Here is a 17,979-nt window from a genome sequence, read left to right as displayed (position 1 = left end):
ATAAAAAAAACGTTATTAATCTCTGAGGGACAATTATTACTAGCAGGCATATGTACAGATACAAGATGACAACAACTTAATGAATACATCAAGCAAGACTGTGCAATGTACATTAGACAAACAGCAATACAGTGCTATAGACTAGTCCATATACAATGCCTTCAGAAAGTAATCATACCCCTTAACTTATTCCACATTTTGGATAAAATTGTTGTAGTGTTTCTCACCTATCTACACACAATTCCCCATAATGACAAAGTGAAAACATATTTTTAGAAATATTAGCACATACAGTTGAAGTCGAAAGTGTACATACACTTAGGTTGGAGTCATTAAAACTCATTTTTCAACCACTCCACAAATTTCTTGATAACAAACTATAGTTTTGGCAAGTCGGTTAGGACATCTACTTTGTGCATGAGACAAGTCATTTTTCCAAGATTATTTCACTTGTAATTCACTGTATCACAATTCCAGTGAGTCAGAAGTTTACATACACTAAGTTGACTGTGCCTTTAAACAGCTTGGAAAATTCCAGAGAACGATGTCATGGCTTTAAAAGCTTCTGATAGGCTAATTGACATAATTTGAGTCAATTGGAGTTGTACCTGTGGATGTATTTCAAGGCTTACCTTCAAACTCAGTGCCTCTTTGCTTGACATCATGGGAAAATCTAAAGAAATCAGCCAAGACCTCAGAAAAAGATTTGTAGACCTCCACAAGTCTGGTTCATCCATGGGAGCAATTTCCAAATGCCTGAAGGTACCACGTTCATCTGTGCAAACAATAGTACGCAAGTATAAACACCATGGTACCACGCAGCCGTCATACCGCTCAGGAAGGAGACACGTTCTGTCTCCTAGAGATGAACGTGCTTTGGTGGGAAAAGTGCAGATTTATCCCAGAACAACTGCAAAGGACCTTGTGAAGATGCTGGAGGAAACAGGTACAAAAGCATCTATAGTAAACACAGTAAAATGAGTCCTATATCGACCATAACCTGAAAGGCCGCTCAGCAAGGAAGAAGCCACTGCTCCAAAACCGCCATAAAAAAGCCAGACTACGGTTTGCAACTGCACATGAGGACAAAGATCGTACTTTTTGGAGAAATGTCCTCTGGTCTGATGAAACAAAAATAGAACTGTTTGGCCATAATGACCATTGTTATGTTTGGAGGGAAAGGGGGGAGGCTTGCAAGCCGAAGAACACCATCCCAACCGTGAAACACGGGGGTGGCAGCATCATGTTGTGGGGGTGCTTTGCTGCAGGATTGTCTGGTGCACTTCACAAAATGGATGGCACCATGAGGGAGGAAAATGATATAGATATATATGATATAGATATATATGATGATATAGATATATAGAAGCAACATCTCAAGACATCAGTCAGGAAGTTAAAGCTTGGTTGCAAATGGGTCTTCCAAATGGACAATGACCCCAAGCATAATTCCAAAGTTGTGGCAAAATGGCTTAAGGACAACAAATTCAAGGTATTGGGGTAGAACTGAAAAAGCGTGTGCGAGCAAGGAGGCCTACAAACCTGACTCAGTTACACCAGTCTGTCAGAAGGAATGGGCCAAAATTCACCCAACTTATTGTGGGAAGCTTGTGGAAGGCTATCTGAAACGTTTGACCCAAGTTAAACAATTTAAAGACAATGCTATCGATTACTAATTGAGTGTATGTCAACTTCTGACCCTCTGGGAATGTGATGAAAGAAATACAAGCTGAAAAAATCATTCTCTTAACTATTATTCTGACATTTCACATTCTTAAAATAAAGTGTTGATCCTAACTGACCTAAGACAGGGCATTTTTACTAGGATTAAATGTCAGGAATTGTGAAAAACTGAGTTTAAATGTATTTGGCTAAGGTGTATGTAAACTTCCGACTTCAACTGTATGTTGTTCTTGCTGTGTAGGGCTACAGCTGGGTTGACTGCTGTGGGTGCAGTGCTGTCTGCCACAGTCTGCCACGGGCACATGCCGTCTCGCTGGCTGGGGAGGAGGCACAGACATAAACAGCAGCTGTCTAGGGGACACTCTCTGTCATGTCCTCCCCCAAAAAACACAGGTCACTTATAATAATAAATAATTGCCTGACTGAAAGTTCCAACTTCAAACTGACCTGTGAGAACTCCCTTTTTCAGAGAAGTGAGTGTGTTGTATGGTGTTTGACGCCGGCTCTTTGCAGGCAATGTTAATGGCAGCTCTTGTCTACCATTTCAGAAAAACAGGACAGTGCCCCTGTAGGCTCCTGTAAAGGAAGTTGCTTTTATTGACCTTTTCCTGGGTGGCTGATGATTGATTGAAGCCCCTGTTCTTGTGCTTTCTTTTTGATCTGATGAAGTAATGTTACTGTTACTATTTGTATGTTGTATGTTAAGAACTGAGATGTCTGACCAGCCTGTGTTCATCTCTGTCCTCCAGGGTGAAGAAGGACCCCCCAATCTGGAGTATATCCAGGCCAAGGACTTGTTCCCTCCGAAAGAGCTGGTCAAGGAGGACGACAGCCTCCAGGTGGGTGACTGAGAACACACACAGGCGCGTGTGCGCACACTGACACACACACATACACAGAAATACTCACATATACAGAAACGCTCGGGCTTGCATACACACATGCATTATACACACACACCGCAGACAGACGATGACTCATGATGTGGGTTGAAGTCAAACTCAATAATAATAGCAATGGAAGTAACACCTATAATTAATTTCACAATCTCAATGTTCCTCAGGTTTAGCTGGGTATGTTGTAGTGTTGTAATGTGTTGTTTTTCTGAATTGTTGTAGTTTGCTAAAGGGATGGGTTACTGTGCATTACAGACACATACATTTGTATTTGTATTTACTATGGATCGCCGTTAGCTGCTGCCAAGGCTACTCTTCCTGGGGTCCAGCAAAATGATGGCAGTTATACATTTTAAAACATTACAATACATACAGATTTCTACGACATATCTATAAAATACATGTGTACGTGCGTGTATAGTGCGTATGTTATAGAGTGTTTGTATTCATGTGTCTATGTTTGTATTGCTTCACAGTCCCCACTGTTCCATAAGGTGTATTTCTATCTGTTTTTTAATCTAATTTTACTGCTTGCATGAGTTACTTGATGTGGAATAGAGTTCCATGTAGTCATGGCTCTATGTAGTACTGTGCGCCGCCAATAGTCTGTTCTGGACTTGGGGGACTGTGAAGAGACCTCTGGTGTCTTGTGGGGTTTGCATGGATGTCCGAGCTGTGTGCCAGTAGCTTCGTACATTCAACATGTCAATATTTTTCACAAATACAAGTATTGATGAAGTCAATCTCTCCTCCACTTTGAGCCAGGAGAGATTGACATGCATATTATTGAAGTTTGCTCTCTGTGTACATCCAAGGCCCAGCCGTGCTGCCCTGTTCTGAGCCAATTGCAATTTTCCTAAGTCTCTCTTTGTGGCACCTGACCACACGACTGAAAAGTAGTCCAGGTGCGACAAAACTAGAGCCTTTATGACCTGCCTTGTTACTGGTGCTGTTAAGAACGCAACAATATAGACAGACTTCTCCCCATCCTAGCTACTGTTGTATCAATATTTTTTGACCATGACAGTTTACAATCCAGGGTTACTCCAAGCAGGTTAGTGTCCTCAACTTGCTCAATTTCCACATGATTTATTACAAGATTTAGTTAAGGTTTAGGGTTTAGTTAATGATTTGTACCAAATACAATGCTTTTATTTTTTTAATATTTAGGACAAACTTATTCCTTGCCACCACTCTGAAACTAACTGCATCTCTTTGTTAAGTGTTGCTGTCATTTCAGTCGCTGTGGTAGCTGACGTGTATAGTGTTGAGTAATCCGTATACATACACTCACTGGTTTCACTCAAAGCCAGTTGCATGTCGTTAGTAAAGATTGAAAAAAGACAGCTGCCCTGGGGAATTCCTGATTCTCCCTGGATTTTGTTGGAGAGCCTTCCATTAAAGAACACCCTCTGTGTTCTGTTAGACAGGTCACTCTTTATCCACAATATAGCAGGGGGTGTAAAGACATAACACATACATTTGTCCAGCAGCAGACTATGATCAATAATGTGACAAGCTGCACTGAAGTCTGACAAAACAGCCCCAAAAATATTTGTATCATCAATTTCTCTCAGCCAATCATCAGTCATTTGTGTAAGTGCTGAGCATGTTGAATGTCCTTTTCCTATAGGGGTGCTGAAAGTCTGTTGTAAATTTGTTTACTGTAACATAGCATTGTATCTGGTCAAACACAAATTTTTCCAAACGTTTACTAAGGGTTGGTAACAGGCCGATTGGTTGGCTATTTGGGCCAGTAAAGGGGGCTTTACTATTCTTAGGTAGGCGAATAACTTTTGCTTCCCTCCAAGCCTGAGGGCACACACTTTCTAGTAGGCTTAAATTGAAGATATGGCAAGTAGTGTGCCAATATCGTCTGCTATTATCATCAGTAACTTTCCATCTAGATTGTCAGACCCTTGTGGCTTGTCATTGTTGATAGACAACAATTATTTCTTCACCTCTTCCACACTTACTTAACGGAATTCAAAAGTACAATTCCTGTCTTTCATAATTTGGTCAGATACACTTGGATGTCTAGTGTCTGCGTTTGTTGCTGGTATTTCATGCCTGTTTGCTAATCTTGCCAATGAAAAAATAAGTTAAGTAGTTGGCAATATCAGTGGGTTTTGTGACAAATGAGCCATCTGATTCAGTGAATGATGTAGCAGAGTTTGCCTTTTTACCCAAAATTTCATTTTAGGTGCTCCAAAGCGTTTCACTATCATTCTTTATATCATTTATCTTTGTTTCATAGTGTAGTTTCTTCTTTTGATTCAGTTTATTCAGATGATTTCTCAATTTGCAGTACGTTTGCTAATCGAATGTGCAGCCAGACTTATTTGCCATTTCTTTTGCCTCATCATACCATACCATTTTTAAATTCCTCATAAATCCACAGGGATTTAACCGTTTTTACAGTCAATTTCTTAATGGGTGCATGCTTATTAGTAACTGGGATAAGCAATTTCATTAATGTGTCAAGTGCAGCGTCTGATTGCTTGCCATTACACACCACGGACCATCAACAACATAGAAATCACTACTTATTGTATGACCTCTTATACACTATATTAGGCCCAGCCTTTTGAACTTTGGTTTTCTTAGATATGGCTACTATATTGTGATCACTAAATCCAATAGATTTGTTGATGATTTCATTCCTGTGCTGTGTATAACTACACCTGGTAGGTTGATTGATGACCTGAACCAGGTTAAAGGCACTAGTTACAGTTTGAAGCTTTCTCTTGAGTGGGCAGTGTGATGAAAGCTAGTCAATATGTAAATCACCCAGAAGATATACTTCTCTATGGATATCACATACATTATCAAGCATTTCACACATGTTATCCAGTGTCATGACGTTGGCCTGGGGGTAGGTTTATGACAGTCATAAATACCTCTTCCCCCTTTTTCCTCTCTCTACCCTACTGATGTGAAATTTGAAAACCCCTTGGTTAACATAGAGATTCTGGGAACATCAGAAGGTGGGGGGAAATGAACTATATTCTGGTAATCCGACCAATTGAACATATGCGGTGGTACTTAATGAATACGATGTCAGTTCGGTTGTCATCTGAGACATTCTCATCAATGATAGATTGACATAAACTCTACAGTGGAAAGTCTACACATCAGAGTTATCGGATTCACATGGAATTGTTGTTCAATTTAAATGTTTGAATATGAAATTATTCATGATGGGATGAAATGTGATTTTAGCTTCTAAAATGTGAGAATTGGGTTTTCATGAGTGAATTAGGGCCGACTCTAGGTTGTAAATTATGAAACACACCCCTTTTCTCCCTCCACTATATAAGCCCTTGACGAAAATGAAACCTCCTGTTCCAAGGATGTGAGGACGACGGTCCCTACGTTAAAAAGGACTAACATGTCAACTACAGAACTAAGCCAACCTCAGCATGAGCTTTGGTTGCGAATGGTATGAACTTTGAACTCTTATTCGCTACAGAAGTGATACGTCCTAGCCGTTGAGTTAGCAACAGCAGCTGCAAAGGTAAATTAGGATAGGACAGACAGAGTATCCCGTCTACCACACAACGACGTTACTACAACGTAGCCAATTTACCAGCAGAGACATTCTTCAAAGGACTCGGTTGGGCAACACGGCCTTCCATCTACCACCAACCTACCGAAGCGCAGCTCAGAGTAAATATTTATTGCATTTTCCTTTTCCAAATGGGCAGTAATTTAGAATGCATAAGATACTGTATTTACGATAGCACAGCTTCGCCCTTTGTTCCTCAGTCTTCCCGCTCTTTCACTCAAACCCAGCCCCTTTTCTTTTGTGTAACCAGCTGTCATATCTGTTCCGCCCGGGACGTTTTCCTTTGTGACGTAATTTGTAATCAAGGTATGATTCATTCTGTGTATATGTAATTCTGTGTGATTAGTTAGGTATTTCGTAAATAAATAATTAAACCCAATTTTGTATTGCTGATTCAACTTGTTAGCCAGGGTTCGTGAAGATAACCAAGAATTTACAACTTTCAGATGAGACTGAAATAAGGTGACGATTAATATTGACTGCTATTGATGTAAAATATTACTAACAGCTCTATAAATAATATTTTGTGGTGCCCCGACTCTCTAGTTAATTACATTTACATGATTAGCTCAATCAGGTAATATTAATTACGGAGAAACGATTTTATAGAATAGCATGTCATATCACTTAATCCAGCATAGCCAAAGACACGACACCAGATACTGACTGTTAGTACATGGTGGTCTATAGCAACTTCCCACCAGAATGGGCTTTAGGTGAGGCAGATGAACCTGTAGCCATATTACTTCAACAGTATTTAACATGAGATCCTCTCTAAGCTTTGCAGGAATGTGGTTCTGAATATAAACAGCCACTTCTCCACCTTTGGCATTTCCACCACCTGCAACAGACATGGCAGCTCTGCTTCTAGCTCCTAAGCAACTTTGCAGTATTTTGTTTTTTGTGTGTTATTTCTTACATTATTTCCCAGCAAGTGTTTTGTGTTATTACGTACAGCCGGAAATAACTTTTTGATATTAGAGCGGCGGTAACTCACCAGCATTACGACCAAGAATATTACTTTCCCGAACTGGATTCTTTGTTCGTACCACCCAGGGCAATTGAACTTATCACAAGCATTTTGCTACACCCGCAATAACATCTGCATGTGACCAATAACATTTGATTTGATTTGTCTTTTCTGTAGATCTTATAACCATGTATTGCTACCTGTAAGGCCTGGGTGTCGGAGTGGAAGTCAAGCGCAGGCAACAGCAGGTGCAATAACCAAATGTTCTTTAATGAACATGTAGAAAACTAGGCCACCCAACTAACACACTGGGTGACCACTTAAACAACCCCAGACACGGGGAATACGAAAACAGTACAGCATGCACGAAACAAACACCACCACTTACAAACAAACAATCCCGCACAAAGAAACGTGTATGCCGGCTGATTAAATAAGCCCAACTAATTAACCCTCATACAAAACAGGTGCGCCCAATAAACACATAGGGAGGGGGAGAAAAGGATCAGTGGCAGCTAATAGGCCGGTGACGACGACCGCCGAACGCCACCCGAACGGGAAGGAGAGCCTGCCTCGGTCGAAGTCGTGACACTACCACTGTATCATCAAAGGTATTATCTAAGTGAGTTTCAGAGATTGTCAGAATATGAATGTCATCTTTTACTAGCAAATTATTGATTACATGAACCTTGTTTCTTAAGCTAAATATGTTAATGTGGGTTATTTAAAACACTCTCTTGCTTTATTGGGAAGTTTAGCAGAGGTAGACATGCTTAGGTTATTTTTATTAGTGCAGGGTGAGCTGCACACAGTGGACGTCCTACTAGGGCACACCACCTTAGTGCTAACAGTATTATTCTGGGCATATGATTACTGCATACAATAGCTGTAGGATCCGCAGAGGCATTCAGGGCAGTAAGAGGGACATAAATTATAAAAACTTCCAATGCCCCTGGGATAATGTACATTTGCTGAAACATTATGACAACTCAGTGACACAATCCTAGGGATTAACTTTGGTGGATTTGAGTCATTGATAAATCATTGTTTCAACACAGTCTTATAATGCTGTGAAAGGATCCAGGAACCCAAATTATTTGGGTGGATCCCATCCTCATAATACAAGCTTTGTTTCCAGAAGGTATCAAAATTATCAATAAATGTTACACTCACAGAGCTGCAATAGTCTGGTAGCCAGTTATGGAGTACTACAAATCTGCTGCACTGTTCAATGCCACAATTTGGGGAGGGCAGAGGGCCAGATATTATGGGGCGTTTGCTGGTGTTAAGTAGAGACACAATCAGTTCTTTAAAATCCATCTTCAGCTGTTCTGAGCTGCCCTTCATATTGTCATTCGACCCCACATGAACCATGACAGTATCAGCCCCCGGTGACTGACTCACAGCCTCGGGAAGCAACCTGGTTATATCCTGAACTTTTGCCCCAGGAAAACAGAAAGTCTTTGCCCCAGGTACAGATATATGCCTCACCATCGAAATCCTTATCACAATCGCTGGAATGATCCGGCCTCTGACGTGTCACGCAGAAGGTTGTGAGGCCAGAGCCACAGAACTCTCCTGAGAAGAGGGCTGCTGAGACACCGGCTGTGTGCAGGCCACAACAGGCAAAGCAGAAACTATACCATGCAGTCCAAGGAACTGTCAGTAGATCTCTGTCCGTAGATCTGATGCGGCATAACAGTACCAGTCAAAAGCTTGAACACACCTACTCATTCAAGGGTTTTTCTTTATTTTTATTATTTTCTACATTGTAGAATAATAGTGAAGACATCAAAACTATGAAATAACACGTATAGAATCATGTAGTAACCAAAAAAAGTGTTAAACAAATCCAAATATATTATATATTTGTGATTCTTCAAAGTAGGCACCCTTTGCCTTGATGAAAGAATTGCACACTCTTGGCATTCTCTAAACCAGATTCACCTAGAATTCTTTCCCAACAGTCTTGAAGGAGTTCCCACATGCTGAGTACTTGTTGGCTGCTTTTCCTTCACTCTGCAGTCCGACTTATCCCAAACCATCTCAATTGGGTTGAGGTCGGGTGATTGTGGAGAACAGGTCATCTGATGCATGACTCCATCACTCTCCTTGGTCAAATAGACCTTACACAGCCTGGAGATGTGTTGGGTTATTGTCCTCTTGAAAACACTAAGCGCAATCCAGATGAGATGGCGTATCGCTGCAGAATGCTGTGGTAGCCATGCTAGTTAAGTGTACCTTAAATTCTAAACAAATAACCGACAGTGTCACCAGTGTGAACCACACATGCGGAGAACATCCTTTCACCTACTCTGCGTCTCACAAAGACATGGTGGTTGGAACCAAAAATATTAAATTTGGACTTTTCAGACCAAAGGACAGATTTCCACCGGTCTAATGTCCATTGCTCATGTTTCTTGGCCCAAGCAAGTCTCTTCTTATTATTGGTGTCCTTTATTAGTTGTTTCTTTGCAGGATTTCGACCATGAAGGCCTGATTCACACAGTCTATTTGAGCTTTTCTTGCCATAATATGGACTTGGTCTTTTACCAAATAGGGCTATCTTCTGTATACCACCCCTACCTTGTCACAACACAGTACTGGCTCAAACGCATTAAGAAGGAAAGAAATTCCACAAATTAACTTTTAACAAGGCACACATGTTAATTGAGAGAATGCCAAGAGTATGCAAAGCTGTCATCAAGGCAAAGGGTACTTTGAAGATTCTCAAATATAAAATATATTTAGAATTGTTTAACACATGTTTGGTTACTACTTGATTCCATGTGTTATTAGAATGTAAAAAAAAAAAAACCTGGAATGAGTAGGTGTGTCCAAACCTTTGACTGGTGCTGTATAACTGGGGAAGGGTATTAAACAATTTCTAGAGTACAGGGGTCTTCATCATTGGGAAATGGAAAACATATGGAACTACCTAGACTCTGCCTAGAGCTGGCCATCCAGTTTGGTTGCTATAAACTCTCCTTCCAGACTCACATTAAACATGTCCAATCCAAAATTAAATCTAGAATCGGCTTCCTATTTCGCAACAAAGCATTCTTCACTCATGCTGCCAAACATACCCTCGTAAAACTGACCATCTTACCGATCCTCGACTTCGGCGATGTCGTTTACAAAATAGCCTCCAACACTCTACTCAGCAAATTGGATGCAGTCTATCACAGTGCCATCCGTTTTGTCACCAAAGCCCCATATACTACCCACTACTGCGACCTGTATGCTCTCATTGGCTGGCCCTCGCTTCATACTCGTCGCCAAACCCACTGGCTCCAGGTCATCTACAAGTCTCTGCTAGGTAAAGCCCCGTCTTATTTCAGCTCACTGGTCACCATAGCAGAACCCACCCGTAGCACGCACTCCAGCAGGTATATCTCACTGGTCACCCCCAAAGCCAATTCTTCCTTTGGCCGCCTCTCCTTCCAGTTCTCTGCTGCCAATGACTGGAACGAACTGCAAAAATCTCTGAATCTGGAGACTCTTACCTCCCTCACTAGCTTTAAGCACCAGCTGTCAGAGCAGCTCACAGATCACTGCACCTGTATATAGCTCATCTGTAAATAGCCCATCCAATCTACCTCATCCCCATACTGTATTTATTTATTTATCTTGCTCCTTTGCATCCCAGTATCTCTACTTGCACATTCATCTTCTGCACATCCTACCATTCCAGTGTTTAATTGCTATATTGTAATTCCTTCGCCACCATGGCCTATTTATTGCCTTACCTCTCTTATCCTACCTCATTTGCACATGCTGTATATAGATTTTTCTACTGTATTATTGATTGTATGTTTGTTTATTCCATGTGTAACTATATGTTGTTGTATGTGTCGAACTGCTTTGCTTTATCTTGGCCAGGTCGCAGTTGCAAATTGTTCTCAACTAGCCTACCTGGTTAAATAAAGGTGAAATAAAAAATATAATAAAAAAGGACCTTGGTCAGGGAGGTGACCAATGACCACTCTGAACTACAGAATTCCTTGGCTGAAATGGGAGAACCTGCCAGAAGGATAAGTCTCTACAGCACTTTATCAATCTGGGCTTTTTGGGAGAGTGGCGAGACTGAAGCCACTCCTGAGAAAAAGGCACATGACAGCACGCCTGGAGTTTGCAAAAAGTCACATGAAAGACTCAGATCATAAGGCAAAAGATTATGTGGTCTGATTAGACAAACATGTTACTCTTTGGGTTCTTGTATAATGGCGCCGTAGGGGATGGCTGCCGTTTTTCGGGATACTAACCAACTATGCTATTTGTTTGTTTTTTCGCGTTGTTTGTAACTTATTATTTTACTTATTTTGTACATAATGTTGCTGCTACCGTCTCCTATGACAGAAAAGAGCTTCTGGACATCTAAACAGCGATTACTCACCTCGAACCGGACAAAGATTTTTTTAACCAGTCCGACGCAAAGGATACACTGCTTTCTCCAGACCAGGCCCAAATCCCCCAAATCATTTGCGTGAAGAAAAGACGGAGAAAAAGGGGGTGGAGGTCGGGCTGCCATCTGAGAATTCATAGGCGAGTGAGTAAACCTCCACTACCATCCGTACTATTGGCCAACGTGTAATCATTGGAAAATAAAATGGATGATCTACGATTAAGACTATCCTATCAATGGGACATTTAAAACTGTAATATCTTATGTTTCACAGAGACGTGGCTGAACGACGACACGGATACTAAAGAGCTGGCTGGATATTCCGTGCGTCGACAGGACAGAGAAGCTACGTCTGGTAAGACGAGGGGCGGCGGTGTGTGTCTTTGTAAATAACAGGGGGTGCAATTTCTAATATTAAAGTTCTCAAGGTATTGCTCATCTGAGGTAGAGTACCTCATGATAAGCTGTAGACCACACTATCTACGAAGAGAGTTCTGATATATATTATTCATAGCCGTCTATTTACCACCACAAACCGATGCTGGCACTAAGACCACACTCAATGAGCTGTATAAGGCCATAAGCAAGCAAGAAAATGCTCACCCAGAAGCGGCGCTCCTTGTGGCCGAGGACTTTAATGCAGGCAAACATAAATACATTTGACCAAGTTTCTACCAGCATTTCACATGTGCAATCAGAGGGGAAAAAAACTCTAGACCCCCTTTACTCCACACACAGAGATACAAAGCTCTCCCTCGCCCTCCATTTGGCAAATCTGACCATTATTCTATCCACCTGATTCCGGCTTACAAGCCGAAACTCAAGCAGGAAGTACCAGTGACTTGCTCAATACGGAAGTGGTCGTATAACGCGGATGCTACGCTACAGGACTGTTTTGCCAGCACAGACTGGAATATGTTCCGGAATTCATCCAATGGCATTGAGGAGTATACCATCTCAGTCACCGGCATCATCAATAAGTGCATCGACGACGACGTCCCCACAGTGACTGTACATACATATCCCAACCAGAAGCCATGGATTACAAGGAACATCCGCATCGAGCTAAAGGCTAGAGCTGCCGCTTTCAAGGAGCAGGACACTAATCCGGACGCTTATAAGAAATCCCGCTACACCCTCAGACAAACAATTCCACAGGCAAAGCGTCAATACAGGTCTAAGATTGAATCCTACTACACCGGCTCTGACACTTGTCGGATGTGGCAGGGCTTGAAAACTATTACGGACTACAAAGGGAAACCCAGCCACGAGCTGCACAGTGATGCGAGCCTACCAGACGAGCTAAATGCCTTTTATGCTTGCTTCGAGGCAAGCACCACTGAAGCATGCATGAGAGCATCAGCCATTCCGGACGACTGTGTGATAACGCTCTCGGTAGCCGATGTGTGCAACATTCACAAAGCCTCGGTCATTTTCAACCTCTCCCTACCGAGTCTTTAATAACTACATGTTTCAAGCAGACCATCATAGACCCTGTGCCCAAGAAAGCGAAAGTAACCTGCCTAAGTGACTATCGCCCGGTTACACTCACGTCGGTAGCCATGAAGTGCTTTGAAAGGCTGGCCATGGCTCACATCAACACCATCATCCCGGGAACCCTAGACCCACTCCAATTTGCATACCGCCCCAACAGATCCACAGATGACGCAATCTCAATCGCACTACACACTGCCCTTTCCCACCTTGACAAAAGGAACACCTATGTGAGAATGTTGGTCATTGACTACAGCTCAGCATTCAACACCATTGTGCCCACTAAGCTCATCACTAAGCTAAGGACCCTGGGACTAAACACCTCCCTCTGCAACACCTTCCCCCTCAGGAGACTGAAAAGATTTGGCATGGGTCCCCAGATCCTCAAAGTTCTACAGCTGCACCATCGAGAGCATCCTGACCAGTTGCATCACCGCCTGGTATGGCAACTGCTTGGCATCTGACCGTAAGGCGCTACAGAGGGTAGAGCGTACGGCCCATCTCATCACTGGTGCCAAGCTTCCTACCATCCAGGACCTATATACTAGGCGGTGTCAGACCAAGAACCAAAAAATTGTCAAAGACTTCAGACTTTTTTCAGACAAAGACTTCCAAGTCATATGTTCTCTCTGCTACCGCACGGCAAGCGGTACCAGAGTGCCAACTCTAGGGCCAAAAGTCTGCTTAACAGCTTCTACCCCCAAGCCATAAGACTACTGAACAACTAATCAAATGGCCACCCAGACTATTTACATTGACACACCCCCCTCCTCCGTTTGTTTTTACCCTGCAGCTACTCGCTGTTTATTATTTATGCATAGTCACTCTATCCCTACCTACATGTACAAAATAACCAGACTAACCTGTACCCCCGCACATTGACTCGGTACCGGTAACCCCTGTATATAGCCTTGTTATTTTAATTTTATTATACACTGCTCAAAAAAATAAAGGGAACACTTAAACAACACAATGTAACTCCAAGTCAATCACACTTCTGTGAAATCAAACTGTCCACTTAGGAAGCAACACTGATTGACAATACATTTCACATGCTGTTGTGCAAATGGAATAGACAAAAGGTGGAAATTATAGGCAATTAGCAAGACACCCCCAATAAAGGAGTGATTCTGCAGGTGGTGACCACAGACCACTTCTCAGTTCCTATGCTTCCTGGCTGATGTTTTGGTCACTTTTGAATGCTGGCAGTGCTCTCACTCTAGTGGTAGCATGAGACGGAGTCTACAACCCACACAAGTGGCTCAGGTAGTGCAGCTCATCCAGGATGGCACATCAATGCGAGCTGTGGCAAGAAGGTTTGCTGTGTCTGTCAGCGTAGTGTCCAGAGCATGGAGGCGCTACCAGGAGACAGGCCAGTACATCAGGAGACGTGGAGGAGGCCGTAGGAGGGCAACAACCCAGCAGCAGGACCGCTACCTCCGCCTTTGTGCAAGGAGGAGCACTGCCAGAGCCCTGCAAAATGACCTCCAGCAGGCCTTAGGCATTAGAAGAAGACAAATAGAATCCATCAAACGCATTTTGTCACGCTCTGACCTTTATTTCCTTTGTTTTTGTCTTTATTTAGTATGGTCAGGGCGTGAGTTGGGGTGGGCAGTCTATGTTTGTTTATCTATGTTTTTCTATTTCTGTGTTTGGCCTGATATGGTTCTCAATCAGAGGCAGGTGTTAGTCATTGTCTCTGATTGGGAACCATATTTAGGTAGCCTGTTTTGTGTTGGGTTTTTGGTGGGTGGTTGTTTTCAGTCTTTGTGTCTGCACCAGATAGAACTGTTTCGGTTGTCACTTTTGTTGTTTTGTATTTTGTGTGTTCACCTTTATTAAAGTAAGATGAACAATTACCACACTGCGCATTGGTCCTCCGATCCTTCTAACTTATCCTCCTCAGACGAGGAAGACGACAGCCGTTACACATTTGGTGTATCATCATAGTGGACTCTATCTTATTGTCAAACTCGCTCAGGTGGAACAAACAACAAACTTAAAACTTGTGCCTTTTTAAGTGTTGAATTGAATGTCATTGAGAAAACAGAAAGGTGTCATAATGTATTTTTTTCAGCAAACATCCTATCTGTAATCTGATTACAATATTTTTGCTGGTAACGTAACCGATTACTGTTTTTTTTACAGTGACTTCAGAAAGTATTCACACCCCTTGACTTTTTCACTGTCAGTGACCTACACACAATACCCCTTAATGTTTTCATATTAATTAAAAACTGAAATGTCTCAAGTCGATAAGTATTCAACCCCTTTTTATGGCAAGTTTAATTAAGTTCAGGACCAAAAATGTGCTTAACAAGTCACATAATAAGTTGCATGGACTCACTTTGTGTGCAATAACAGTGTTTAACATGATTTTTGAATGACTCATCTCTGTACCCCACACATACAATTATCTGTAAGATCACTCAGTCGAGCAGTGAGTTTCAAACACAGATTCAACCACAAAGACCAGGGAGTTTCTCCAATGCCTCGCAAAGAAGGGCACCCATTGGTAGATGGGGGAAAAAATTAAAAGCAGACATTGAATATCCCTTTGAGCATAGTGAAGTTATTAATTACACTTTGGATGGTGTATCAATACACCCAGTCACCACCAAGATAAAGGTGTCCTTCTAACTCAGTTGCCAGAGGGGAAGGAAACTGCTCAGGGATTTCCACATGAGTCATGGTGACTTTAAAAGAGTTACATAGTTTAATGGCTGTGATAGGAGAAAACTGAGGCTGAATCAACAACATTGTAGTTACTTCACAATACTAACCTAATTTACAGAGTGAAAAGAAGTAAGCCTGTACACAATAAAAAATATTCAAAAACATGCATCCTGTTTGCAACAAGGCACTAAAGTAATACTGCAAAAAATGTGGCAAAGCAATTCACTTTTGTACTGAATATAAGTACCACTCTCCATATTTCCAAGCATAGTGCTGGCTACATCATGTTATGGGTATACTTGTAATCACTTAAGGACTGGGGAGTTTTCAGGATAAAAAAGATACGGAATGGAGCTAACCGCAAGCAAAATCTTAAAGGAAAACCTGGTTCAGCCTGTTTTCCACCAGACACTGGGAGATGAATTCACCTTACAGCAGGACAATAACATTTACATTTACATTTAAGTCATTTAGCAGACGCTCTTATCCAGATCGACTTACAAATAACGGACCGGAATTGAATACGAGCCATGTGTGTAGCTTCTAATAAAGAGTGCCGGGCTACACAATGGATAGTGATACTCCTACTGCTCGGTGGTTCTGTGGGTCTGTCTAACTGCTTTGTGGTTGGTTGAGAAAATGGGTGTGTGCCCATGTCATACAGACATTTGGGCTGGCTAAATAAAGTGCTGTGTCTGTCTAATTTGTTTCCCCACAGCTGTCACACAAGAGGATCATCATAGACATTTTGTTTCATTCAAGTCACCCTCCCTCCTTTAGGCATCCATTTAGTCGCTCTCTCTCTTCCTTATCCCTCCCATCTGTTATCATCGCCACTCTCTTGCTCTCTCTCGCTTGCTCTCTCTTTCATGCGCTCTCCATCCCTCTCTCTCTGTTTCACTCTCTGTTTCACAGTAATTTGCATGATCATACCACACTGCCAGCGGAGTTATAACTTGAACAATTCTTTGTTAGTTTTCAATTGTACAATTGAATCTCCCCGTATATAAAGACCACGAAAGACTGCTGGAAAGAACGTAGCCTACTGCAGGGTTTCCCAGACTTTTTCAAATTCGGCACACAGAAATTAGAGGTCATGAGTAACTTGGTCAAAAAGAATGGCACCGATTGGCTTATAGGTGGTGCTGTTATAAGAAGTTTCACTTAAATCATCATGTCTGCCGCCCTATTTGACCTACAGACTTGAACATTTGTATGTAGGTGTCTTTCCTCCTGCTGAACAAATTTGCCTGAAGGACCCATAAGGTTGACAGAATAGATTATTGATAAATAAGGAATTCTGGTTTTATGTGTCCATTTACATCCTTTTTAAATCCACTTCTCAATGGCATATCAACTTGAAACGTGTTACTGTTATCAGACATTACCATAATGAACCATGTTAAGTTTGGCATTGATATCTTAAAAAATAAGGACACTATTAACAATTCACATTTTGACTGTAACGCTAATGCTTAAAGGTCCTGAACAGTGAAAATCATGTTTTTCATGAAATCGAATGATATTTGGATGAAACCAGTTCAAAGTAGGATAACTCAAGTATAACACATTTCTGTAGCTGGTACATTGATAAAGTTTGATAATAAAGTTACTTGTCCCCTCCCCCTGTGTCAAACACTTGGATTCAGGGGGCAGGCATTACCAAGGATTACACTAATGGTAGGGTCTTATCATCTTTACTTATGTACCATCTTAAAACGGTCATCCCATGCTCCTACACCTTACTTTAGCTTTATTTACAAACCGTAAGATAGCTACTAGGAGAACGTTCGACCAAAGATATTGGTAACCATTAGTCTGTGTTGTGACTGATAGCTAGCAAGCTACTTACCAGCATGCCGGCAAAAGCACTCTGTGTTGTGACTGGGTGTATAGTAGTGTTAATTTAACGTTACACTATTTTCCGAAGAATGAAGACAGAAAATTACAATCATGTTACGCGTCTGCAGTGCACATTCCGTGCCAAGTTGCTTTATTGGGGAGAACATTCAATGGGTCTTACTAGGAAGCTAATTCGGAAGACGCCATCATTAACAGTGTTTGTAAGTATCAGTGTTTGATGAGTCTGACACAGTAGCCAACAGTTTGGGGTGATCGGGGGGCTAACGTTAGATAATGCAAGTGTTAGATAATGCAACTGTGGCTGCTTTGACGGTATATTTTTTGTAACACACCTGATAGTCACTATATGGTTTTTGATCTTCCATCCCTAAGCCCCCTACATTGAGTCTGAGAACTTCCAGCACACAGCTGGAACGAAGGAAGG

At 41.8% G+C, this 17,979-nt stretch overlaps 1 protein-coding gene across 4 annotated transcripts in view; it reads left to right on the top strand.

The window, feature by feature from the left end:
* LOC139582816 (phosphatidylinositol-3,5-bisphosphate 3-phosphatase MTMR4-like) overlaps positions 1 to 17,979 on the top strand; it is a 115,800-nt gene that overhangs the window by 48,347 nt on the left and 49,474 nt on the right. For 2 of the 4 annotated variants that reach the window (XM_071413189.1, XM_071413198.1), the window contains exons 2-3: positions 2,433 to 2,522; positions 11,797 to 11,877. Coding sequence is in view for 2 of the 4 variants with exons in the window: in XM_071413180.1 (XP_071269281.1) it covers positions 2,433 to 2,522 (90 nt within the window). In the remaining 2 variants the exon portion in view is untranslated. The remainder of the gene's footprint in view (positions 1 to 2,432; positions 2,523 to 11,796; positions 11,878 to 17,979) is intronic. The other 2 variants (XM_071413180.1, XM_071413206.1) reach the window with 1 other exon arrangement.

This window comes from Salvelinus alpinus, chromosome 1 (assembly GCF_045679555.1).
Source record: "Salvelinus alpinus chromosome 1, SLU_Salpinus.1, whole genome shotgun sequence".
Taxonomy (NCBI): domain Eukaryota; kingdom Metazoa; phylum Chordata; class Actinopteri; order Salmoniformes; family Salmonidae; genus Salvelinus; species Salvelinus alpinus.
Note: the sequence above shows the minus strand (reverse complement) of the source record. Positions and strands in the feature narration are given on the sequence as shown.